General features: G+C 38.3%; 1 protein-coding gene across 5 annotated transcripts; it reads right to left on the bottom strand.

The window, feature by feature from the left end:
• Nucleotides 1-343: 343 nt before the first annotated feature.
• On the bottom strand, nt 344-27,351 carry CUNH3orf14 (chromosome unknown C3orf14 homolog). Of its 5 annotated transcripts, XR_005554675.1 has the most exons (7): nt 27,175-27,351; nt 25,710-25,791; nt 22,443-22,566; nt 20,940-21,004; nt 3,913-3,999; nt 3,032-3,106; nt 919-948 (listed from the first exon to the last, which is right to left on the bottom strand). XR_005554675.1 is itself a non-coding variant. In XM_039326656.1 (5 exons), exons 2-5 carry the CDS (start codon nt 25,760-25,762, stop codon nt 814-816), a joined length of 387 nt encoding a protein of 128 aa, XP_039182590.1. In that variant the 5' UTR covers nt 25,763-25,791; nt 27,175-27,351; the 3' UTR covers nt 344-813. The 5 variants fall into 5 exon arrangements, 3 of the variants coding, with proteins under 3 accessions (XP_039182590.1, XP_039182591.1, XP_039182592.1); XR_005554676.1 differs by lacking the exon at nt 3,913-3,999 and having other exon boundaries at nt 875-948; XM_039326656.1 differs by lacking the exons at nt 3,913-3,999; nt 20,940-21,004 and having other exon boundaries at nt 344-948.

The following is a 27,351-nucleotide window of genomic DNA, read 5'->3' on the forward strand; positions in this document are numbered from 1 at the left end:
CATGCTGCTTTTGAACGTGAGACATTCCACCCCCCATACTTACGAAGAGGAGTCAGTTGCCAGCAACTTCGTTGGGTGCATCAAGCCTATTCCAGGCGATAAGTAAAGGGTCAGCAGGGACGTATCCCTCAGTGGATCACGTTGGGGTCACCAGATGTGGTGGTCTCCCATGGAGAATGAGACACGCACGCAGGTATCTCAGGATGGGAGCCCAGAGCTGACTCCAACACCCTATTTTATTGTTACTAACGTTTTTACATCACACAGAGTAATCAAAAGACGTATATAGGGGTGGTTACAATGTATCAAATAACAGACACTCTCCAGGTGCAAGGCTACGCAGGTGTTCTTATCGGACTCTGTCCAAATGGCTGATGAATGTATCCTGTGTCTGGAGCAGTCCATTTGTTATCTCAAGGACCTTGTGGGAGAATGCCCATGGACATATTTGTGCAATTAATCCCACAAGAAAATCCTTTTATGGGACAATAAGCCAAAACGATACTTTCTACATTTTTATTGGGGAAAAAGGCATCTCACCATAGCAAAAATGAAGGACGAGTAACAGATTACATTATTTCTCATCTTAATAAAGTAACTGAACAGCAGAATGTACATCCTGCACTGTGTTGTTCATATTTGAGATCAAAGTCACTTCCATGTAGCTAACAGGCCTTTAGGGAAGAACTCTTCAATGCAGATTTAGAATTGAATATCTTATCCAACAAATATTTTTAAAAAATATTTAACAATCCACCAATCTGAAGCTTGAATAAATTCCCCCATGGACATGCTTCCATCTTTGTTTCCAGTTTATCTTGGTGCTGATCTTATGTGCTTTATTGATGATGTGATATTTTTTTTAAAACCAATTGGGACTTGTGTTCTTCCTAAAAAAAATGGCTCCCATTTAGGAATGGATTCTTCTAATTTGGCCCAGTAAAGAGTCTGGAAAAAAAATAAAATAAAACATGACATGCAGTTTAACTGCTTCACAATAAAACCTATTATTTATCAGCACAATAGCGAAAGGATCTGAATATATGAAACATTATTACAGCTTGCTTTATGTTTGAAGTAATTTAGAGAAGGCCAAACTACTTAGTGGCTAAATCTTAAATCCCTCAATTATACAATATAATGGAGATCGGAAGGATCTCACTACTAAAGTAAATATGCAGTAATTGGATGTGCCCTCTTGTGGTGAATAATGTATTAGAAAGGTAATCCTTCAATTTCATAATTATTTCTTTGAAACAGATAGTTTCTTTTCTTAACCACGGTGTTATTCGCGAACATTTTCATTTTTAAAAACCTTGTCCAAAACATTCGGAGGCTAAAAATGGCTTGACATTTACATAAGCACAACCATGAATTCTACTGGTTTAAAGAATGTTTTTGTTCTTTAAATCTACAATGTCAAGGGAATAGAACAAATTCAGAAATCTGTTCAAGGTTCCATGAGGTTTTCTGGCATTAAAAACTGTGATATTCTGGGATTCACTGTTAAAATGCAGATCTTGATATTAAAGAATAGGTCCCATTGTCCAATAAATTCAGACTTGCCCTACTATCCCCTGAATTAAGTTATTATTACCTATTTACCTCACTTTTTTCTTCTTTCATTCTCAGAGGGCAATAAAATAATCTCAGTTATATATAAATCTCAAAACCAGAGCATTGGCACTGGTGGAAAAAATCTTGCTTAATTCAGATTTCTGCTTAATAATTATTTGTGGAAGTAGCCCAAACAAATGTTCAATAGCCTAATGTTTTACCTAATAAATATTTCTTCCTTGAAGAATTACCCAAGCCATCGGTCTCATCCTTCCTCTCTCAATAACTTGTTTTTTTAAAAAATTGTTTACCTGCATTCCCATTTCTAAACTGTCTCCATTGTCAATCATTCTGATTCCATTTTCTTCCTGTCCGTCATTGTTGCTCTCATACTTCTTGTGCAAAACCCACCCAATGTTTGCAGTTGTGAAAATGCTGATTCATCTTCAAATATTGCCTTTAGCTTTTGAAGTATTTAGAGCTGGTGGGCCGGGATGATGTTCCTCTACTCTCTATAGCTCTGAATTTCAGAGGAAACACGGAACTGATCCATCTCTTTTTATTTATTTTTTATTCAGATTTGCTTAGTATGGTATGATTGAATTTTAGCACTGTTTCTAAACTTGGAAATGTGGGAGAGGGCAGAGAATTGTACCACTTTCATATGATACTTTGGGACAATTTTGAGGACCTTCATGAGAGGCCAAAGCTGAAACAAATATCGTAGCCATTTTACTATGGTATAAGTTTTTTTTAAAGAATGTATTTTCTTTATTTGGGTGAAAAAAGTCCCAGTACAGGTAGTCCTTGACTTATAACCATTCATATAGTGACCATTTGAAGGTACAATGGCAATGAAAGAAGTCACTTACAATCAGTCCTCACACTTATGACTGTCACAGCATCCTTATGGTCAGGTGATCCAAGTTTAGGCGCTTGGCGACTGGCGTGTAGTTAATGATTGCAGGATCCCAGGGTCATGTGATCACCATTTGGGATCTTCCCAGCCGGCGTCTGACAAGCAAAGTCAATGGAGGACACCGAATTCTCTCAGTGACCCCATGATTCACTTAATAGCTGCAGTGATTCGCTTAACAACCATGGCAGAAAAGGTTATAAAATCAAGTGTGATTTGCTTAAGAATCTCCTTCCTTAGCAAGAACAATTCTGATCCCAATTGTGGTCATATGATGAGGACTACCTGTATCTAAAATGAGGGAATGGAAAAACAGCTTGGAAGCTTTCAGTTCTCATAATGAAATGAACATTGTACTACATTACACTGAAATGATAGAATCCGATATTAAACTGAAACTGGATAACAGCCTTTATTTTGATAAAAGGGACCTTAAAGTATACTGAAGGCACAATAATCATTGCATTTTTAAAGACAGATTTCATTTAACAGCAAGATGAAGAAAAGAGCTGAAATATCAGCATTCAAGCCATACTTGAGAAATTGTTTTAGACTTACTTCAAGGTTAACAATTTCAGGGTGGAGAAGCAAGTGGTCTCTGGATTGTAGCTTTTTGGCTTCTGCCTCTATATCCTGCAACATACACAGAATCTTTTGAAAAGACTTCAGGAATTCATTTTTCTTTTTCGCAACTATGGAAATAGAAGTAATAATTCTAGCCATGCAAGTTGCAACTGATATAAGTCACACCAGCAAACATAGACAAAAAGAGACAGACCTATGAATGGAATGGAATGGAGTGGAGTGGAGTGGAGTGGAGTGGAATGGAATGGAATGGAATGGAATAGAATAGAATAGAATAGAATAGAATAGAATAGAATAGAATAGAATAGAATAACAGAGTTGGAAGGGACCTTGGAGGTCTTCTAGTCCAGGGCTTTTCAATCCGCGGTATGCGTACCATTGGTGTTGTGGTTCTGGCTAATGAAACATTCCAAAGAACTTCCAGGCATTTATTTTCCTAAAAGTCTTTTATTGTTACAAAATGTCGGCACAGGCACAACGGAGGGATGCTAGGATCTAAGTTCTCTTCCTCTGAGCAGTTAAATTATCAGCATGTTCCCTCCCTAAATTAGCTGTCATATCTCACACTATCAAATTAGTGTGAAGGTCAAATGTTTTCTTCCTCTTTCTTTCCCGGGCTTTACCCCCAACACCCCTTCTGCTCTTTATTAATCCCATATTTACCAGACAATTCTGCATATTGTCAAAAGCAAGAATATACAATATTTGCAGCATTGACAACTGGTGATACTTTGGCAGCTGGCAAATGGTACGCGTATGATGGGTTGAAAAGCACTGTAAAAAGTGTAAAAAAAAGTTTAAAAGTGGATGAGGTAAACCGGTGGCAGCGCCGCACAGGCCTGTGTGAGATTCACCTGGAGCTGTGTGCGGTTTTGCAGGGGCTCTCCTAAAAGCCCTGGATTGGTGCACGCAGTTCCAGCTGATCAGCGCTTCCAGTGCACCTGGAAAAGGAGGAGGAGGGAGACAGAGGAGATGATATAAAAGGAAGAGCACCAAGGTAGTGGTGAATATTAATAAATATGGATAAATTCATCATACATTCGTCAGTGCAAAGGGAAAGTGATTCAGCAAAGGAACTGCCAATGAAGAAATTAAAACCGGTACTTTTTTCCTTTTTTTTAATGGTTTGTAACATTTTATTAGATTATACAATAAAATACAAAAATACAAACGCAAACAGTATGACATAGTGGGAAGGAAAAAGGGAAAGAAAAGTGAGGGGGAGAAGGGGAAAAGAAAAGGCATTGACTTCCAACTTCCTCTGCTGCAGTAGAATGAAGCATTAACATCAAACCTCAACTTTTTACTTTTCGATAATAAACTAGCCACTTCAATAAAAACAACTCAATCTAATCAGTAAAACTCAAAATTCCCCCCTCCTCTTTTTTAGTCATCAGATTTTTGACATCTTGCTAAGCACTGATGGTACTTGAATATTGTCATATCCTAAAAGTGGTACAATTTGTTCTAGTCCAGCCTCCTGCTCAGGTAGGAAACCCTATAACATTTCAGACAAATGGCTGTCCAGTCTCTTCTTAAAAACTTCCAGTGTTAGAGCATCCACAAATTCTGGAGGCAAGTTATTCCATTGATTAATTGTTCTAACTGTCAAGAAATTTCTCCTTAGTTCTAGGTTGCTTCTCTCTTTGATTAGTTTCCACCCATTGCTTCTTGTCCTGCCTTCAGGTGCTTTGGAAAATAGGTTGTCCCTCTTCTTTGTGGCAACCCCTGAGAAATTGGAACACTGCTATCATGTCACCCCTAGTCCTTCTCTTCATTACACTAGACATACCAATTCCAGCAACCGTTCCTTATATCTTTTAGCCTCCAGCCCCTAATTATCTTTATTGCTGTTCTCTGCACTCTTTCTAGAGTCTCAACATTGTTTTACATCCTGGTGACCAAAACTGGATGCAGTATTCCAAGTGTGGGCTTACCAAGGCGTTATAATGTGGTATTAACACTTCACCTGATCTTGATTCTATCCCTCTGTTAATGCAGCCTAGAATTGTGTGGGCTTTTTTGGCAGCTGCAGCACACTGCTGGCTCATATTTAAGTGATTGTCCATTAGGACTCCAAGATCCCTCTCACAGTTCCAAGTTCCTTACAAGCTAAAGAGGGAAAAAAATGGGTAAAATCCTCTCCTTCCTGGTTCATCAGCATGATATTTATTAGATCAGTTCCAAAGCCTTTCAGTAAGTTTCTAAGTCTTTACCCCCCCCCCATGATTTAGGACCAGTATATTTATTAAATGTATTAACTTATGAAGCATAGTGCTATGTCTCTGTCATCAGTACAACTCTCAGCAGTTAATGTAGAAAAGGTTGAATGGATTGCTTCCTTTAAAATGAGCCTCTTCTGAAAATGGCAGGCGTAAACAAAAAGCATGTGTTAATAGCTGTACCCCAGCTCTGCTGGACTTTGGTATTGCATAATGACAATATGGGATGTGCATTTTGTAATTTATTTTACATTTGAGCTACACAGTGTTTTTGAATTTTCAATATATGTTTTTAGCATAAATTATCTGCAATAGGACATATCCGTTCATTATTTTATTAGATCTAGAGGCCCTTCAATTCCAATTAATTCTGGTGGCTTATATATTAAAAGTCACAAATAGAAACAAAACAAAACAGAGCAACAAAAATGATGAAGTCTGGAATAACACAGCAACCGCCCTTCCTCTGGGCCTGGAGGCAAAGCCAAGGTTTCAAAGATAGAACACCTTCAAGATGGAAGCCCTACACCAGGGGTCTTCAAATTTGGCCCTTTTATGACTTGTGGACTTCAAGTCCCAGAATTCCTCAGCCAGTTGAAGCCCACAAGTCATAAAAGGACCAAGTTTGAAGACCCCTGCCCTACACCATCCCATTTTGTGGGAGGATACTGTTCCAAAGGACATGCATTGCAATAGAGAAGGTGAGTCTCTGAGGTCTGATAGATGACATTTTTCAATTGAAGGGACCAGGAATATTTCTATTCTGCCCAACTTTACAGAGAGAGCAGAAACTATCTGAGATAATCGATCTTTCAAATAACCAGGCCCTATGCCATGAAAGGTATTAATAGGTGATAACCTAAATTGCATTTGGAAGTCAAACTCAGTACAGGCAACCCAAAGATGGTGTTCTAGAAACCTCAGTTAGACCTGCCAATCAATCTTTATCTGCCAGCTAGCTCAAATATTCTTCACAGTGGCCTTTCCTGAAGTTCCAGCAAAGAGCAGGTCACCCTAAACAAGACTCCTTTACAGCTGTTTGCAGATGTGATAAAGGCAGAGAAATAACATTAAAATGCTCTTATTGCCACAAGGTAATCCCAATCATGTTCAACCAGATTATCTGCTTCCAATGGTGCTCCAAGGGCCTCTTCTGTCACTTCATCTCCCAGATGTCTATGGAGATCCTCAGTCATGCAGGTCATAGTTCTCCCAAAGATGCTTTTTCATGAGGCAACTGGACTTCCTTATTTTTCCTTTGAAGACATTTTGATTCTCATCCAAGAAGCTTCTTTAGCTCTGACTAGATCAGGGCTGTCAAACTGCTGGCCCGCGGGCCGGTTTCATTGTACTGAAGCTGCGCCCACCCCATTGCCCACCCCAAAACCATCCTGATACATTGCGCAACGTCACATGACATCACGAGTTTGAACCCCTGGACTAGATGATGGGGAAATGGAAGGATTTATACTCCTTGCAGACAGCTGGTCATTTGTATTCTTTTAGAGAGTCATTGAGGCCACCTGGAGATTTATCTGCCACCTGAGTAGTGCAAATGGGTGTGGAGCCTTCTTAGAACTGTTGAAAGGACTGTATTATAGACTGAAGATAGATGATGTCATATCCCTCTCTCTATTGAGAGAAGGCTGTTCAGTTTTGACATACAGTAGATGGCCTCATTGACCCCTCTTTCAAACCTTTCTGTCCAAAGCTTCATCTCTGTTAGTTCTTCAGGGAATCAAGGTGCCCCCAGGGGTTGGAAGGCTAAATGAAAGCAACATGGTTTAAAGAACTCCACCATAAATTCATTCCACAATGTGATTTAATCTTCAACTAAACTGCCCACCAGGTTTTGGGAACAGTCCCTTGCTCGGCGGGCAAATTGGTGGTGCATGCCATGGATCTGCTGGTGCCTGGGATGGTACAAAGTTTAATTTCGATTCCCTTTATGCTAGCCTCCTCTTTTTTATCCCACCCAGCAGCTCTCCCCATTGCCTATGGCAGACTGACATCTTGCAAAGCAAAGCAATTTTACAGCAGGTATGACAATAATAAACAAAATAAGCTATTCGAGGGTGCCTAATCTATTGGAATCAGCACACCCATAGGAAATATTACACATTACATGTATTCTCACAAAACACTTCTTATCTTGGCCATTCCCCACAAACCACCTGTAAGTAAGTAAACATTTACTTGAAACACAAGTCATAACATAAGACACAAAGCACATGGGTTGCCAAGGAATCTCTCTCTTTCCCTCCCTCTCTCTCTCTCTCTCTCTCTCTCTCTCTCTCTCTCTCTCACACACACACACACACACACACACACACACACAACAAAACACAGGGCTATAGTCCCCTTTCATTTTTGCTTTCCGAAAATGTTGCTGAAATATATGTAGCATGAAAAGAATTCTTGGAACTAACTATTAGGCTTGAGGCTGGTCCTTTTAATTATTTCTTGAATTTACATGACACTAACCCCATAAAGATGCTTATAAAAAATTAAAACGCCGTTGGCATAACATAAATATATAAATAATTTACTAGTTTCCCACTTTAAAAAAAAAGAGTTTTTTTTAAAAAATAAAAATCTGGTATTCCTATCTAATCCCTGTTTCAACCTAGGTTTGCAGGCACCTTTACAATCTGAAACTAATTCCATTGAGAGGCTGCATGGAGAAGCACTTGCAATGTTTGTTGTCAAATTCTTTTCATCTTGTATCCTGTATTTATGCTTTTGTTAAGAAATTTATTTTGTTTTGAATTCTTCTATTGGATAATTAAGTAATGATGCCTCCGCAACTGAGGGGGCATATAAGGCAATTAAATAAACAAACCGCCTCAGAAGAGTGAAAATATAAATGCTAAGAAATAAAATATCTACAGAAAATAAATGAGAACAAATTCAGCTATAATTATGTAATTCTGAACTCCCTGCAGTTTAATGCAGCTTCAGAAACACATCATTAAGTGTACAAGCAGCAATTTTTTGCTCTAATTCAACGGTGGATTTGCTCATCCAACAAAGTTAAAACCAACTTTTTAAAAATAGGTTAAACTTCCACCATAGTTTTCATAAATCTCTTACTGGTGGGAAATCAAAATTTAGCAGGGCAGTCAAACGGTGTTCCGGTGGTAGGAAAAATGGACTTTGGAGATTTCATACAGCTGATCTAAACCTCAAATGTAATAATTACATGTTTCAGAGTTCAGATCTCTTCTGTCAACAAGAGAATTAGTACAGTTGGAAAAGAGCACAGAATCAGAAGAGGGAAAAAATAGAACGTTTAATTATAAATGGTAACTTTATTGGATTTGATGGCTATGCTGATCTAATGAACAGGTGCTTAATAATGGGGTGTCACCAGGAGAATGTCACAATAATTCAGAGAATTCTCAAAGGGACTTCCTATAATTCCCAAACTATAGTGGTGTCAAAGAATATAGATACTGATACAGATATTAAAAGTACAAAACTGGGATGCTTATAACAAATAGGGTAACTTCTTGGAAGTTAGAAGGAAAATCTACTCTAATGTAAAGACGTTGAATGTGGAACAAATTTACTGCAGGTGGAAATGGAAAAAAAAAAAAAAAACAACAACACCGCCCTGCCAGAGAGATTTTCAGTTTGTGGGGGAAGGGGACAGGAGTGGGAGAAATGCAAACTGATTTCCTCCTTCCCATATACAGGTAGTCCTTGACTTATGACACCATTGGGACCATAATTTCCATTGCTAAGCAAGCCAGTTGTTAAGAGGCCAATTTTAAGACCTTTTTGCCATGGCTGTTAAACAAATCACTGCAGTGGTTAAATGATTTGTGTGTTCATTAAGTGAATCCAGCTTCCTGCATTGACTTGGCCTGTTGGAAGCTGGCTAGGAAGGTCGCAAATAGTGATCACATGACCACAGGGTGCAGCAACCATTGTAAATATATTTCCATTGCCCTTTTGAGCAAGTGATTGTAGGGATGCTGGGATAAATGATAAGTGCAAGGACAGGCCATAAGTCACTTTTTTCAATGCTGTTGTAACTTTGAATGTTAAATGAATGGTTGTAAGTCAAGGACTACCTTTTAATACAATTCAACCCACATTGGGCTTAAGGTATCTCTTAAAAGGGGAGGGTTTGCAATGATATGCATTAAGTTACTACATTACTATGTCAGTGATGTAGTTAAGGGTCAAACTCTAGAGCAGGGGTAGGCAATCTTGGCTCTTTTATGATTCGTGGACTTCAACTCCCAGAATTGAAGCATGGCTGGCTCAGGAATTCTGGGAGTTGAAGTTCACGAATCATAAAAGAGCCAAGGTTGCCTACTCCTGCTCTAGAACAATGTGTCTGAACCTAGGCAACTTTAAGAAGTCTGGATTTCAACCCTGAGAATCCCCCAACCAGTATGCTGGTTAGGGAACCCTGGGAGATGAATTCTAGCCATCTTAAAAGTTGCAGAGGTTGAGAAACACTGCTCTAGAAGCTAATTTCATAACTGCAAGACAAAAGCTGCAATCTGTCTGTATATAATGGTGGCCAGAAGGCAGCTCTGCTTGGGTGTGCTTCATATGATCTCTTGTCAGCATTATGTAAATGCCTTTTCCGGGGAACAATTGCAACATTACACCAAATACGTACCTTTGGAAAGGTTGTGTTTATACCATGCTATATAGAAAAATGGGCCTTATTTGCATCACTGCAATAATCTAAATCTGGGATGATTATACACTACAATACAGAGGAGAATAGTAGCCATCATAATGGAAAACAAGTTCCACTGTCAAATCTCAAAGGTGCTTTTTCAGGAGGCAACTGGACCTCCTTGTTTTTCTTTGAAGATGTTTCGCTTCTCTGCCTGGATGGTGTGGAATGGAAGGATTTATACTCCTTGCAGACAGCTGGTCATTTGCATTCCTTCCATTCCCCACCATCCAGGCAGAGCTGAAGAAGCTTCTTGGATGAGAAGCGAAACATCTTCAAAGAAAAAAAAAGGAAGTCCAGTTGCCTTATAAAAAAAAGCACCTTTGAGATAACTATAACCTGGATGACTAAGAATCTCCATAGACATTCCATTGTCAAAGACAGGGGTAGGCAACCTCGGCTCTTTTATGACTCATGGACTTCAACTCCCAGAATTCCCGAGTCAGCTTAGTTATGTCCATAAGTCATAAAAGAGCCGAGGTTGCCTACCCCTGGTCAAAGAAATTATAAAGGAACTGATAGAGGAGAAACATCACATGGCAGAGCTGTTTTAACACCTCAAGGTTATTATACAATAGATTTCTCTTCTGCAACATAAGACAGGCCTAGATTTAATAGACAAATCACAGGAGTCTAGATTTCAGCTGAATACAAGTAGTCCTTAAAACAGTTTGTTTAGTGGTTGTTCGAAGTTACAACAGCACTGGAAAAAGTGACTTATGACAGTTTTTCACACTTGCAACCGTTGCAGCATTCCTATGATCACGTGATCAAAATTCAGATGCTTGGCAACTGGTTCACATTTATGACAGTTGCCGTGTCCCAGAATTACGTGATCACCTTTTGTGACCTTCCGAAAAACAAAGCCAATGGGGAAGTCAGATTCACTTAACAACCGTGTTACTAACCGAACAACTGCAATAATTCGCTTAGCAACTGTGGTAAGAAAATGGGGCAAAATTCACTTAACAAATGTTTCACTTAGCAACAGAAACTTTGGGCTCAACTGTGGTCAAAAGCCAAGAACCACCTGTATTAGGAGACACGTCCTGACAGGAGGCCTTGTTCAGTAATGGAGCCAATTGCTGTACCCAGAAGAAAAAAAAAGGAGGAATCTCCCTTGCTGGGGGAATTGGACAATTCTGGGAATGATACAGTAGCTTTAAATGTTTTGCCACAAGCAAAGGGGCTGCATTACGTAGCCAACAAAATCCCCTCAAGAAGTCTGCCAAACCCAATAAACAGGGTGTCTTTACTTTCCAGAAAATACCTGAATCTACAAAGGTACCCAAAGGTGAGTACCCTCATTGACTTTACAAGGCAAAATCTTCATGAAGAAAATGTTAGGAATAAGATTAACCCAATGGAGGAATTTAAATGAACCGTTGTAGTCTGATAAATCCCTTTCCTTATTCTTACTGAGATGCAGTACTTTCTTCTGGAAATCCGAACCGCAGGCTTTGAATTTGGGATAAGCTACAGTGAAGCCGATTCACAGCTTGGAGTGAAAGCATTCGCTGTGCATACGTGATGAAGCCAATACTCCCTCGTAAAGCCAGCTACCAAAGTAGCACAGCTACAAGAGAGGCAGCAGTCTTGAAGCTCTTCCCTGCTCAAGACAAAGATGACTTGCTAATAATGCATTCATAACATGTGCACAAAGATGAAGAAACACAGCAAGCTGTTCACCAGACATTCGGAACTTCAATGCAAACTCACCTCTGTTCACTTTTCTTAGGAAATCGGCACATGGGCTCCCCACTTCCATGTGCTCTGTTTAGAGAGAACTAGACTAGATTTAAGAAAAGGGGGGAGCTGTCGCTCCCCGAAGCGGTGACAACCCTGCCTTTTTCTGTGGGCTTTCATACACAAACACCAAGCTTCAAGCGCAGGCCTTTTGGGCAAAATGAGCGCGCGCGGAAAGGGGTGTGGGAGTGGGGTGTGAAGAAGCCAAAACTGAACAGAAATGGAAGAGGGGAATATAGCAGATGGCATCATCAAGAGCAGAGAGTGAGTGTGAAGAATAAGGCATTTAAAGGGGGGAAAAAAAAGAGAAACCAGAAAGAAGAAATTCCCAAAGGGACTTCCTATAATTTCCAAACCAGGGCAGTGCCAAAGAATACAGATCCTCAGACATTTTTTTTTTTTAAAAAAAGAAATAGTACAAAAGTGGGATTCTTACAACAAATAGGGCAACTTGGAGCACTGTTAGAAAGAAAAGCTACTCTAATGTAAATACAGGTTAGGGATGTGGAGAAAATTTATTACAGGTGGGAATGAAAGAATGGGTCTGTCAGAGAGTTTTTCAGTGTGCAGAGGGAGGGGGCAGGAGTGGGGGAAATGTAATGTTTAATTGGGAAAATGTGACAATCCTACACCATGCCAAATCCAAAACTGCCAGGGAATTTCTAGAAGCCTGGCACTCTGACAAATCAGCCATCAATAGACACTTAGAAATTAACAACATCTATAGACTATGCAAAAGAGACAATCAACCAGCCCAAAAGAGAAAAAGACTCCAGCACCTCTCCACCAGCAATCAGCACTCAGATCAGCACGGTCAACTTCAAACCAACAATCAAGTAAGCAACAGCCCAGTCAAGAAACTGCCGAAGAGCCATTAGTAAACAGCCCAACCAAAGAATCCCTAAGACTCTCCCCACCCACACAGGCAGGCAAGACACCAGAATATAAACCAACAGCAAACAGCACTCCATACTACCGGTAGCACTGATCATGTTACCTAGTTACAGTATTAACCTTGTGAACACTAAAGCTTCCTCCTTCCATTATGTATTCAAGATAGATAGTGATTAATATTTATATATTACTTATATGTAAGGATGTAGATCTATACGTATGTTGTATATAGTATGTTTAAATGTGTTATGTATGTGTACACTTTGAGAGCAAGCAACTAAATTTCATTTTTAATGTGTGCCATTGTGCCCGCAGTAAAAAATGACAATAAAGGTTGTCTGTCTGTCTGTCTGTCTGTCTGTCTGTCTGTCTGTCTGTCTGTCTGTCTATCTATCTATCTATCTATCTATCTATCTATCTAATTTGGGTAATGAAACGTCTGCAAGAAAACAAGCAAGCTCAGAGGGCACCAAGGACCCCTCTATTTAATGTTTCTCCTAATGTTCCTCCTTCTCATCTACCGATAGTCCTCGACTTACAACAACTATTGGGACCAGAATTTCCATTGCTAAGCAAGGCGGTTGTTAATGGAGTCACACCTGATTCTATGATCTTTTTTTTTAATGCCATGGTTATTAAGCAGATCACTGTGGTTAAGTGAATCACCCGGTCATTAAGAGAATCTGGCTTCCCCCATTTTGCTTATCAAAAGCTGGCTGGGAATGAAAGATGACTCTCAGGGAGATTTTTCAATGTACAGAGATGGGAGGAGGGACTGGAATGGGAGGAATTTAAAAGTTCTCTTTCCCACATAATATAATCAGAGCAATATTGAGCTCCTGGTATTTCTTTAAGGCAGGGGTGTCACACTGTCAGCCCATGGGCTGGACACGTCATCGGGAAACCACACCCACCCCATTGGCGGCAATGGCGAAAAAGCTCCAATACGTTGCACAACGTCACGAGTTTGACATGTCTGCTTTAAGAAGATGGTTTGCAACAATAGGCATTGTGAAGTCCAGAAACAACATGACAGGGCAGCTGGAGTTCAAAATAAAAGTTCTGCTGCAGCCTGAACAGAAAAAGTTGTTCTCTGGTCCAATTCATTCCTAGTTTACTAGAGTTTCATCTGGTTGATGAAACTTATTTTCATCCCAGCATTTTATGTCTATATATTATCCCTTTAGGAACATTCCAGCTCACATCATTTCAATGACTGCCTGTTTTTTTTACCCCCCTTCAAAATGTTGTTTATAATAATAGGAAAGAAAAATACTTTAGGGCAAGAGGGGGGGAAAAAAGCGCTGCCTTGCATTGATTTTAGTTGAGAAGGACACTTTGGCAAGGCCTACATACCAGATGTGTCTTTTTGTTGCTCCTCTCTAGTTAGAGCATATTCCGAAGTCTATTGTCATCCAGAATACTGATTTAATGACAGCCAACTGACAAAAATTGTTGCTGGAAGCTGAAAGGTGCCTTAAGGGAGGAAAATGATGTCACTGAGATTTGATGGCATTTTTTTTGTATACTGCTAATAGCTGGAGGCAGCCATGCCGGTTTTAGTTTTCCTTTGAGGTTCAATGACAAGGTTTACTTTTGGCAACACTTTTTAATCCATAATGGTCAATTGGACAAACACCTTTAGCATATTAACTGCAAATTCAGATAGGTGGCAGTGGCTCTTTGTATATTAATCTAAGGCATTGGGGATTTATAAAAATATCAAAGACAGCTAGAGTAAGAGAGCAACAAAGGCACTCAAAGGTGACTTTTGAGATTCCCACAGAAAGTTATTTATTCATTCAGTCACTCCCTACTCACTGGGACCAACTGGATCTTTCTTTCTTTCTTTCTTTCTTTCTTTCTTTCTTTCTTTCTTTCTTTCTTTCTTTCTTTCTTTCTTTCTTTCTTTCTTTCCTTCCTTCCTTCCTTCCTTCCTTCCTCTTTCTTTTAATTTACTTCATGTTCAATTTATTTTGCTACATCTGTCTGTCAGTAATATGTCTGTAAGTACTTTTCTGAGTTCTTCAAAACTCATGCTTATATAATTGTGATACTATCAAGCCACTTTTACTTCTGACACCCTCTTTTTCTATTTTTAGGCATCAAGATCTTCTTCACTGGCTGTTAACTTTCCCACTCACTCTCTTTCAGCTTAACCACCTCACAGGATTCTTGTCAGGAAAATAGGGAGAATATTAGGTATGCCCATCACCTTTAGTTACTTACAGAGAAATAAAGGCAGGGTAAAAAAAAATCTAATCAACCAATCAATAAAATTTTGTGTGCCTCAAATATTTAAGCTTTATCTTTGTTCTTAATGTTTCCAATAAGCAGCCTGTTTTCACCTCATCTAATGCTGAATCTGAAAAATTGAATAGCAATAGCAACTGCATTTAGAATTACTGCCCATAGCAATTTATTGCACTCTCTATAGCAGGGCTTTTTAACCAGTGGTATGGGTACCACCTGTAATACATTGGCACCTGATGGGTGGCATGCGACCATCCTAGAAAAGTGGTAGTGGGGGAGGGGAATGAGCTGAACCAGTGGCAGCACCACACAAGCCTGAGCGAGAGACGGCTGGAGCTGCAGGGCTCAGCAGAAGCGCCAGGATCAGCGCCAGGCTCCAGCTGGATCTCGGAGCTGATCCTGGCGCTTCTGCTGAGCCCAGACGAAGCCCCGATCAGCTGGAATGTTGCAGCATCTCCAGGGTCTTGTGATTTACATTCAGATGCTTGGCAACTGATTCATATTTATGACGGTCACAGTGTCCCAGGGTCATGTGAAGTGACCAAAACCTGCTGCAACCACCCAGCAGATGGAATAAAAACCAAACACCCCCCCCCCACCAATCCTCAACAGAAATGCTCATAACAATGAAAACCTTGGACAGGAGGAAGAGCGCCGCCAGGCGGGCAGGCAGGTGTCTTGCTCAGCTGTGGCTTGGGGAGCACTTTTTTCAGTGCCATTGTAACCTCCAACAGTCATAAAGTGAACTGTTGTAAGTCGAGGACTACCTGTACTTTATCACTTTGTTCCCTTTTTTTTTTTGGGGTCATCATGTTTTTGACACCTTGCTAGGCGACTGGTGGTACTCAGATGTTGCCATATCCTAAAAGTGGTACAATGGGTGAAAAGGTTGAAAAGCCCTGCTCTATAGACAGTTTACATATTGCATATTGCCCCCAACAATCTGGGTCCTTATTATACTAACCTCAGAAGGATGGAAGGCTGAGTCAATCTTGAGCCCCGTCAGGATCGAATTCCAGTCTGTGGGCAGAGTTAGCCTGGAATACTACACTTTAACCACTGCACTACCAGGACTCCTGAATACTGATAATCCTCAATTTAGTGACTGTTCAAAATTACAATAGCATTGAAAAAAGTGACATATGACCGTTTTTCACATGACCATTCCAGTATCCCCATGGTCACATGATCAAAATTCAGGCACTTGGAAACTGGCATGTATTTATAACAGTTGCACTGTCCTGGTGACCCCCGTGATCATCGTTTGTCACCTTCCCCGCCGGCTTCCCAGCAAAGTCAATGGGGGAAGTTAGAGTGGCTTAACAACTGCATGATTCACTTAACAACCGCAGTGACTCGCTTAACAACTGTGGTAAAAATGACAAGCAACTCATTTAACAACTGTCTTGCTTAACAATAGAAATGTTGAGCTCAGCTGTGGTCCTGAGGACCACCTATAGTTACCCAGCTATGATGAGAATTAAAAATACAAATCTTTATAGCTGCAGAACTTATCTATTTATTAGAAGTGTATGCTGCCTTTTGTACAAGAGTTCAAAATGGTGTAACTCTTTCCTCTTGTTTGTCTCCAAGTAGTTGTTTGGTGAGAGAAATGACAGGCCTAATGTTGCCCAGCATCTTCCCACTCCATCTGAATACCAAAGTGTCAAAGCATCAACCATTATTGTAATCACCTCTTGGATCAAATGTTATTCAGCCATTAGATAGCAAACATTGCACAAGATTTTACCTCATCTTTGTGGGAAACAATATTAAAGTCTGCAATGGGATAAGAATGCAGCAGAGAACAGCAAAGTCTTCTGCCATCAACATTTAAACTTAATAAATGAAAAAAAAATCCATTCTACTACAGGAAGTCCTCCACTTATGACCACAACTAAGCCTACAATTTTTGTTCCTAACCAAGACAGGTAAGTGAATTTTATCCCATTTTACGACCGTTCTTGCCACAGTTCTTAAGTGAATCACTGCAGTTGTTAAATTAGTAACACGGTTCTTAAGTGAATCTGGCTTCCCCGTTGATTGGTTTTTCAGCAGGTCACAAAAGGTGATCACATATCCGTGGGACACTGCAACTAATAAATATTAGTTGCCAAGCGTCTGAATTTTGACCATGTGACCATGGGGATGCTGCAATGGTTATTAGTGTAAAAAATGGTCATTAGTCATTTTTTCCAGTGCCTTTGTAACTTTAAATGGTCACTAAATGAACTGTTGTAAGTTGAGGACTAACTGTACTGGTGGCATGACAGTAAATATTCAAAGATAACACAGCATTGTCTAGCTGAAAATTATTTAGAGGAAATGCTATGTCCTTTCTTTCTGGGAAAATACGCAAATTATAGGGAGTGATGCACAAAACCTATCAGGGGTTATGATTTTTAAATAAAGTTAGTCTTAAAAAGGTATAACTTAATAGGATTTTAACATGTAAATCTGCAGTTGGTATGTGTGGCTTTTCATGCATACAACCAGTTTCTTCAATCATGTTACTTGTCTTGATCTTTTCAAGAATGGTTAAGGATTTCAATTTCTGTAACAATCTGGTATTATGAAACTTAATTGTTTTGATGCTATTTGTACCCCAGTTTAGAGAGCATGAGGTGCCAAAATGACTACATTTCATTTTTTTAATCATTACACATTATTTATTCATTATCAATGAAAGGTGGGTTGTAGAGTAGGGGATTATTAGTTTTAGTAAAATGAGGGGAGGGGATAAAATAAGAATGTGTCAGTAGTTTTTTTATTACATTCCAATAGTAACCCTTTCTAGAAATCGTATAAAGAAAACGTTGGATTAAATGCTTCATCGTTACTCAGAAACAGGACTTAACTGAAGTTAGTGCTGCTTGCTCCAAAGTAAGTAAACATAGCACTGCTGCCAAAATAACTGCAAATTTCAAAGAATCAACTCCTTCAAATTTTGAGGTATTATCCTTTGCTTAATAAAAGCAAACAACAAGATTCCATGGATTGAAATTTCAGCCATTTTTCTGTTTTGGAAGTGTGTTTCAATTACAACGGAGAGAGGAAAAACAGCTCTTTTTATAGCTCTGAAGCAAAACTGAAATGATTTTACTCAATTTAATTTAAATAGAGGCAAATACAATGACACCTCATCATGGCATCGGTGTTTTTCCAAGAAAACCAAATCAACAACCCTCCACATGGTAACTGTGAAATGTACAATGCCTGTTATTGGGAACAATTTTCTAAAGTTGGCACATAAATCTGAACCTTATTTTCAAGGTTCTAATATAGTGTTCTGCATAGATCTCATTCCTGTTTTATTTTGTTATAAGAAAGCATCTGTAGTGCTGCCTGCCTGTTAAAACCAGAATAGAACAAATATATCTAAAATCAGTAATGCTGTTCTTTCCTGCCAGACAATTTGTTTTCATGGTCTTCTGTTTCTTTCATGAATTTTCTGATAGTTCTGGAATTCAGACTCAGAACACAATACAATGGCAGAAATAGCCTATAAAACTTGAATCTTTCTCCCATAGGTTCTCAGTTTTCCCCAGTAAGATAGAAACAATGCAGGACTTAATTGGAACGTAAGAAGAATATACAGTATAAGGTAAATTATCTATATATCAATGAACCATTGGTCTCCATTAATTAGCTAGCTTCGCTATAAAATAGATCGACAAATGATTAAGAAAAGGATGGTCATCATTTCTTCCTTCTTTGCAATTATTTCTTTTTAAAGATCACAGTGAAATTTCTCCAGGCTTTTAACTGCTCATTCTGCCAAATGTAGCCAAATCCCAGTTCCTGTGAAGAACTCCGAGTCCCACTATGTGCAAATTTTCTTTTCTGATCCAGCCAGAAATAATCTCAAATGCAGTCTACTGAAATATGCACAAGAAGGTTATAGAACCCTCAGCTCCAAAAAGAGCAGAGTGGGTGAGTGGGTGATCTGTCATAACATGTTTGGAACAAATCAATTAAAGGGAAGCAATTTCCCATTTTTTTTTCCAAATGAAAAAGTAACACATTTCTAGTTCTTCAAAGCCATACTGCCCCATGGGATAACTCTAGAACAGAGGTCCCCAATCTTTTGGGCACCAGGAACCGGTTCCATGGAGAGAGGTTTTTCCACAGACCAGAGGGTACGTGGTTTTGTGTGCTGCCTGCATCCCACGGATAGAGCTTTGCCTGTTTGTGTGGACCGGTTGATGGCATGCCGTGGTCCAGTACTGGTCCACGGACCGGGGGTTGGGGACACCTGCTCTAGAACAATTAAATAATGATAACTGCCACTATACAAACAACACACTGAACCTCCAATGGAAAGACAACATGAAAATTAAGGCATAATTGGGAAAAAAATAATACTTAGAAAGATAAAGTACATACAGTACGTCCATGTTTTAAAACCAGATGGGGGAGAATTTTCTTGCAAAATCCAAGTTGCTCTAAAGAGTTAGAGCAAGACACAGAGTGATTCATGAGTGCATGACAGACTATAAGGCAGTTGACAAGTAAGCATCTTGCTGGAAGAATAAAAAGATTAACCTGCCATAACATAAGAAAAACCCTTTCTATCTGAAAAGATCAGTGTGTTTATGCTCAACTAAGTCAGTAATCACCCATTTGGAAATGGTTTCCTTAGAGACAGTAAAACTTGCTGACTTTGAGCCAGAAGAAAAAGAAGACATGATAAGATTTCTTATGACTTGGCTTGCTCCTAGAAAAATGTTTGGTCATAAAATTTACGGAGATAGCCTTTACTGGCACGGGTGAACAAGTGTGAAAGCGATATAATGAGCCCATCAAACTTTCTCTGAAAGGCCCGTAGAAGCACGTAAGGATTGCTTTGTATTTGGAGTGTAGAAACTTAAGGTGATTTGTCTCAGTACTGTAGACTAAAATATAATGGCAGTAAATCTGCACATTGTAGTAATTTCCAATGGCAAAAAAATATTTTTTTAAAAAAAGAAGTTAAGAATTGCATCATACTTCTCCTTAGCCATTTTATTCTAGATTCGTTTAATAACTGTTCAAAGTTATGACCTTTGCAGCATCCCCATGATCATGTGATCAGAATTCAGGGGCTTTGCAATTGGTTCATATTTATGACCGTTGTTGTGTCCCAAGGTCATGTGATCCCTTTTGCTACCTTCTGACAAGCAAAATCAATGGGGAAGCCAGATTCACTTAAAAACCATGTTACTAACTTATCAACTGCAGTGATATTTAACAACTGTGGCAAGAAAGGTCATAAATGAGGCAAAAATCACTTATCAAATGTCTCACTTAATAATAGAAATTTTGGGCTCCATTGTGGTTGTAAGTCAAGGACTACCTGTATTGTAGGCAAACTCTGCCCACAGCTTGGAGTTTGATCCTGACAGGACTCAAGGTTGACTCAGTCTTCCATCCTTCCTAGCTCGTTAAAATGAGGACCCAGATTGTTGGGGGCAATATTGTGACACTGTAAACTACCCACAGGGTGCTGTAAAGCACTGTGGAGCCATATACAAGTCTAAGTGCTAGTGCTATTATTTAATCATTCTGAGGATAGTCTGTGATTTTTCAGAAATTAATTTTCCAAGTGAAAATTCATTGTACTGTAACCCAATAAAAGATATCTATTTCAGGGCAGGAACAGTACATTTTGCGCATATCCTACCTTAGACTTTTTGAGTGCTTTAAAAAAATAGCTTGGATAAAGCAAAAGGCTTTAAAGTTCTCCACATACTGTAGTAGGTAATCTTTAATGGCTAGGAGTCAAACACAATAGTTTTGTGGGACTGCAAATCACAAAATCAATGGGATCCCATCATATTTATAGATTTAATTATAAGAGGAATTTGGGACTTAAAATATGTGATATATTCATGATCAATATAACACAATATCCATGCTCTATGGAATTATTGTCTTATTATGTCAAATTAACAAACATCATCTAGAATGAAGTTATGTCTCCCAAGTAGCTGGTTTCATTCTCCATACTGGAAAACAGATAGTCCTATTTGCACAGATGTATCAAATAGGCTTAGCTCTTATCCCATTAATACCACAAGTGTACCTTTTTGCTTTCTTGTGTATAAATAAATGAACTGCAAACTGCGAAGAAGAAAGTTCCTTCATTTTCTATAAAGAAAATGTGAAACATTTATTTTTTTAAAATACAATTATGACTATCATAAAAATCATCCACTACACTTGGCTTAGAGAAATAATGACTCTAGGTGGGTCACAATAATAAAAGAAATTACAATAAAAAAATAACACATAAAAATTAGGCAACACGTATTACATTTCTGTGAATTTTCTTAGCATGGGAATTGGTTAATAGAATTATTATGCAATAGTGGAAGGATAAATCTGCATCTGAGATGCAGCAAAGAATATGTACTATTCATCAACATTTGAATTAGTCTTTTTTTGACAAACAAATAGGATCTCCCTCCCCCCCAACCTTGTTAATTGGTATGTTTAAATTATATGAATCCTTTAATATTACTGTATGCATTTGCATTTTTATTCTGTTGATTGGCTTGGCACAATAAAATAAATTAAAAATAAGAAACCCACAGATGGAGTTAGGTGAAAGGAGCAACAAGGATGAAAAGGCATCATCTCGGAAAAGTAAGAGGTTGTTGCATAGCTGAGAAGTGGAACTGCATAAAAAAATCACAAGATTAACTTGTAAGAATGGAGAGAGGAAGAGAGGTCAAAATCAGAAGCAGCACTGAATGTAAAGATGAATGTATGCAGGATCTAAAAGCAAACTGAAAAAAAATGTGTAAACAATGGGAGCTATGTTGTTAGAACAACAAAGACAATTGTTTTAAGCCAAATGCTAAATATATGAATTCGGGAGCTAATGAAAGAATAGAGAGAAAGTTGTTGCTTTAATTAAGGTGCCAACAATGCAGATATTAAATTTAACTGATAGCAATAATAATGCAACAAAGCCTTAGTTGACATCTTAATAAAAAATGATGGCAATTCAGTAATTCTAAGAACAGCCAGCACACTGTCTTAGGAACAATATTTTTAGCAGTATGTCAAGTTCTGGCCAATTCAAACCTATAGCTGAAAGCAGAAGGAAATACTTTATTGCCTCGTTCAATCCCTGTACTAGGCAATTTAAGAGACCATTTGTGAAATAGCCTACTTAGTGAGCATTTTTGTGGCGTTTGTCTATGACCCAATGAACACATTAAGAAAAGGGCTATTGGTTATGATTACACAGAACAGCTGAGATGATAGGTTCAGATCAGCATATTCCTAAGGACAATCATCAAAATAATGGGAAAAAGGCTTTTCAGGAACAGTCCCCATTGGGTGCAATGAAACAGAATTCTGATTCAGAGAAAGCTGATTCTCCTGACCCTAGAATCTCTATAATCTTTTTATTTTGGTTAGAAATGTATATGCTTGACATGTTGCGGGACTATGCTTCTCCACTTTTGGCTGGATCCAATTGAAAGCGTTAATCACTATTTTTAGAATTCATCCAGAAGAGATGGATTACACGGTTATTTTGCAGCAAAGTTACCACTTCAAAGCCATGAAAACTTACGTTTAAAAGTGATACATTTCTTTTATGAGCTGCATCAGCTTCTTGCGTGTGCCATGCCTGCTCAGCGTCTTTGTCTCTTAGATGACTCTCCATCTGCTGAAGCAACACCAATCTCCGAGAGAGTCTACAAAAGGGAAACATTATGATAAGTGGGCAGGCATTTTTTTTTCTTGCACAACCACCTAGAAAAACAACAACCTTTTACCCTCACCCAATTTTTCTCTAATTATGTTGAACACAGCGTGGGAGAACAAAAAAGGGGGGGGAAAGCACAGAAAGTCCCTTTCGTGCTGTGCTCCCAGGGAGAAAGTAACCATCATGTTGTACAACAAGCAGTCTCTGCATAAATGAGACAATCGGCACAGAACACCTCAAACGAGATGGGCCTGCAAGGCTCAGTTAGCTCTCTTAGGGCACTAGTTAGGAGTTAGTTGCATTCTGTTACTAGGGGTAATTCTTCACATTTTAAAGATGCTGCGTTCAGCAGAAAAACAGTCATGTTTCTCATCCTGGTTATACATCCCTCTGCACAATTAAAAAAAAAAAAAAAGATTCGACTTTTCCTCCCAAACCAGATTCGTTGAAAATAGTTTTTTTTTCCTCTCAAAAAAAAACCAACAACCTATCTTTCCAAACCTTTCCTATAGTAATGAGGTTCTATTCTGTTCTCTACATAGATTTTTAAAAAGGCTTTTGGGAAAAAATATTCAGTGATTTCAAGAAAACTCCCCTGGGAGGGAGCAATAGACTGCAGTTTGCCGAGAAATGGGATTCTGTATATACACTACATACACAAATTGAAAATTGTAAACTGAGGGTATAAAATGGGGCTCAGCAGCCTTTTAATCTTACATGTGGGGAAGAGTTTCTTTAGAAAGGAGTTGGAAGAATACGTTGTATATAGTATGTTTAGGTGTGTGTCATGTATGTGTTTCATTTTTGATGTGTGCTGTTGTGCCCACAGTAAAAAAAAATGACAATAAAGATTATCTTATCTTAATAGTCTCAGAGAGATGAAGAAAACTATATTAGTATACAATATGCAAAAGAAATAAGGCGCTTATTACTCTTAATAGACTAATGCCAAAGTAAAACAAGACTTTCATCAATTTTGGGGGGGTTGCTGGGTCAGTTCTCTGTGCAATGAATACTGGTATATATTAAACCAATAATAAAGAGGGGAGACTGTTTTTGCTTATTTTGGCACAGAAGTATTATGAACTTGGACTTAGTATGTGCATAGATTTGTACACAAGCTGTTCTTTTCATTTTCTTTATTAATTGCTGTGTGGCAAATGACTACAGTCTTAGGGAGAAATCTTTACTACTACCCGTTGTATCATCTTCATAAAAAATGGTTAAAATCTGAGATTACATCTAAAAAGTAACACATCCAAAGTAGAGGCTCCACTATTGGGCTATATTCCCTCCATCAAACATACCCGTTCAACTGAAGTTAAAGAAATATCAGCTACATTCAGATTTATGTAAACTATTCAGAGATTATATTAAATAACACTGTCACCCTATTACTTTCTACATTATTTCCACATATTATGTCATTATTTCATTTTTTAAACCTTCATCAATTTAGATTGCATTGTTATATTAGCTCTACTATTTCCATTTTGAGAAGAAAAAATCCAGAAGCAGAAATAGATTCTTCACAGATCTGGGCATTACACTTACTACAATTTCGGCACTTTTCAAAAGCTTTTCCCCCCAAGAATAAATAATTTTTTTTTTCAACCACAGAAACAAATGGAGATGGAATATTTGCCCTTAGAAATCTATTCTAATTACTTCCATATATTTAATAATTTTTCTCCGACCAGACTGAAAGATTGGAAATGCACATGAGATCATTTGAGGAGCTCTAGGAGGGCCTAGTACCACAGATTTGGAGTCGAGGTGGCGCAGCAGTTAGAGTGCAGTACTGCAGGCCACTTTAGCTGACTGTGTTCAGCAGGTCAGCGGTTCAAATCTCACCGGCTCAAGGTTGACTCAGCCTTCCATCCTTCCGAGGTAGGTAAAATGAGGACCCAGTTTGTTGGGGGCAATGTATATATATATATATATATATATATATATATATATATATATATATATACACACACACACACACACATACACATTGCTTACTGGTGTACACCGCTTAGAGAGTGCTTGCACTTAAAGCGGTATATAAGTCTCATAAAATAAATAAATAAATAAATAATTTCACATTAGGATATAAATTGGGACAGCCTATTTAATATCTCCACAAATGATCTGGATTCAGCTCTGAATAGTGAGGGATCACATCTGGATGAGATCAAATTATTAAATACAGAGATGCACACAAAAAAGATCTCCTCAAAGTGAGAGAATAGAACAAAATGGCAAGTTGAGGTTCATCCTAGGATAGTTTGAAAATGTGTGTATTAATGCTAGAAATTTAACCCACAGAAAGCATACATTGATTAGTGTATGCATGTACAACAACTGATCAGAAATTTGCTGATATGCAATCCCTGTTAAAAAGTAAATGTCAAGGTAGGGTTCATAGGGTGTGAATGATAAGTTACCAATAACATATTTATTTGTACACATATACAGATAGTACGTTATGCTATTAGTCACTGAGAAACTATTATAGGATACAACTATTTTCTTCAAATCCAGTCAGCATGTTTCCTACAGATTGTTAACTACGGAAGCAAGAAGCTAGAATAGGTTGACTTTGGACTACATATCAAAATTCTGCAACTGCCTTTTGAACAAGAAAATTGAGATGTTTAAAACAAAGCTAGGATATTGCAGTAACTCTAAATGATCATTTTTTAAAAAATGTTTTAGTAATCTGGATAGAATCTGAAGTGTTAGCTGCAAGACTGAGAGAAATTCAATGAAACGGGACATTATACTGAATTTAGAAAAGGCGTATCAAATCATTAAGCTGTGGCTGGAATTAAATCAGAAAATTCAAGGTTGAAAAGGACTTTCACATTATGGTTTATTTGAAAAACAGCACTGGTGGACAGCTCCCCCTAGAGGCAAAATATGGCACTTCTTAAGAAAAGGCAACATAGTATGGTATTTTTCTGTTATTAATATTTATTATTTTTCTAAAAGATGGTTATCTTAAATTTAGAATAATCAGTTGTTTTCAGTTTGATAAATCAGTTCATAGATTTGGGAATAGTGCTTCAAATTCCTAAGCATTCATAATATATTTTACTGTATTTTTCTAACATCCAAAAACAGGACATCTTCAAAACTACTTACATTTCTTCATGCTGCTTAGCAAGCTGAATTTCTTGTGCCAAATAGGATGCCATATTTGATCATATTAATAATTTCAATTACTCTATGAAAGGGAAAAAAAGGTAAAATATGGATCTTTCAGAAAGATATATATATTTTTATGATATTTATTAAGAAATAATCCTAAATATAAATGTTGAATTAGTGATGGGAACATTTTGCTGTAAAAAAGATGAAATCTTTTAACAATGTTAACAGCATTAGAGTACATCTTAATAATATTTAAGACAAAAGTTCAGTACTGCATCCACCTGTAGATATTTCTTCTTCATTCTTGCTTAGTTTTATTTTTGCACTTGGTTTATTTTCTTTCTTAATTCTACAATTTTTAGCTTTGGTCGGTCAGTTTTTAATTGTCCAATAAAATAAAAAAAGTATCTGCAAACCTTTTTTATAATAATTTTATTAAATACTGTAATTAAGAATACAACTAAAAAAGATAGAAAAATGAATATATATAAAGGTGTGACTTGCCACATTCATCATAACAAGTGCTAACATCTACCCTTATCTTTTCGATATTAGAAAAAATGTTCAGATGCCTAAAGATTCAGATTGTTTGTTGTTGTTAAATAACTCTTTACTAATGCAAAAGTCTTTTCAAGGACATAATTAGTCTTTGGAGAGCAAACTCTGTGCAGGTTATTTGTAGAACTTGAAAAAGCAACACATACAATGAACCTTTGATCGAACAAAGTCTAATGGGCTTATGATGCAATGGGGCCAGATCAGAGAACGTGGATGTCATCCCTGAAATAATGGAAAAGTCAGTTCTTTCTGTAAACAGTAATAATATCCCACACTTGTATCATTTGCATAACTCCACAATAGCTATTTTTATGTTACTTGCATTGATTTATGCCACGTAACAGTCCTGCCAAATTACTTTGCAGAACGCAGCTCGCTTGAAAGGCAATTGGGAAGAGCAGTTCAGGGATGCTACGAGCTTGCTTCTCCTTCTCACGTTTCTTGCACACGCGCATAAGCCCAAAAGTCTCTTGGCTCTTACATCTCTACTGTGAGGATCTGGCGCTCATGAAGGAAAACTCGGCGGAAAGCGAGTTGAGCCAACGGTTTTAAGTATGTCCGGTTAGTACAGCGTTCCTTTGTACGAAACATGGATCGCACAAAACAGATTTTTCCATTTGCATCTGAGCTCCCGAAAAAACACCCAGGCTGGCTGTATCACCCTACTTTTTTAGTACCTCCTCTTCCCCCCCTCTCCAAAACACCGCGAATAGAATGGTCGGCTCTCCCGACAGCTCGGGAGCTTCCAACTTAACAAACGGGAAGGGGGGAATGGAAGTATTTTGAAAAGACGCGCGGGAGACCCCATTCAGGAAATCGGGAAATAGGAACGTACTATTCCGGGACGGATGGGGGGGTGGTAAACAGAAAAAGAAAAAACAACAGGAGCCAGACGTACATTTCTGCGAGCTGCGAATTTAGGTGGTGAAACTACCTTTGCTAGGACCCTGCCACAGTTAGGAACGGCTTTTCAATCTCAACGGCCTCGTCTTTAGCTCACTACCGCCATTAAGCTAACCCAACGTTTTCACTCCCGGCAACTTGTTATCGCGGTACCATAAACGGGGATGGGGCG

This window comes from Crotalus tigris, unplaced genomic scaffold (assembly GCF_016545835.1).
Source record: "Crotalus tigris isolate CLP2741 ecotype Arizona unplaced genomic scaffold, ASM1654583v1 scf7180000024342.5246164, whole genome shotgun sequence".
NCBI classification, from domain to species: Eukaryota; Metazoa; Chordata; class Lepidosauria; order Squamata; family Viperidae; genus Crotalus; species Crotalus tigris.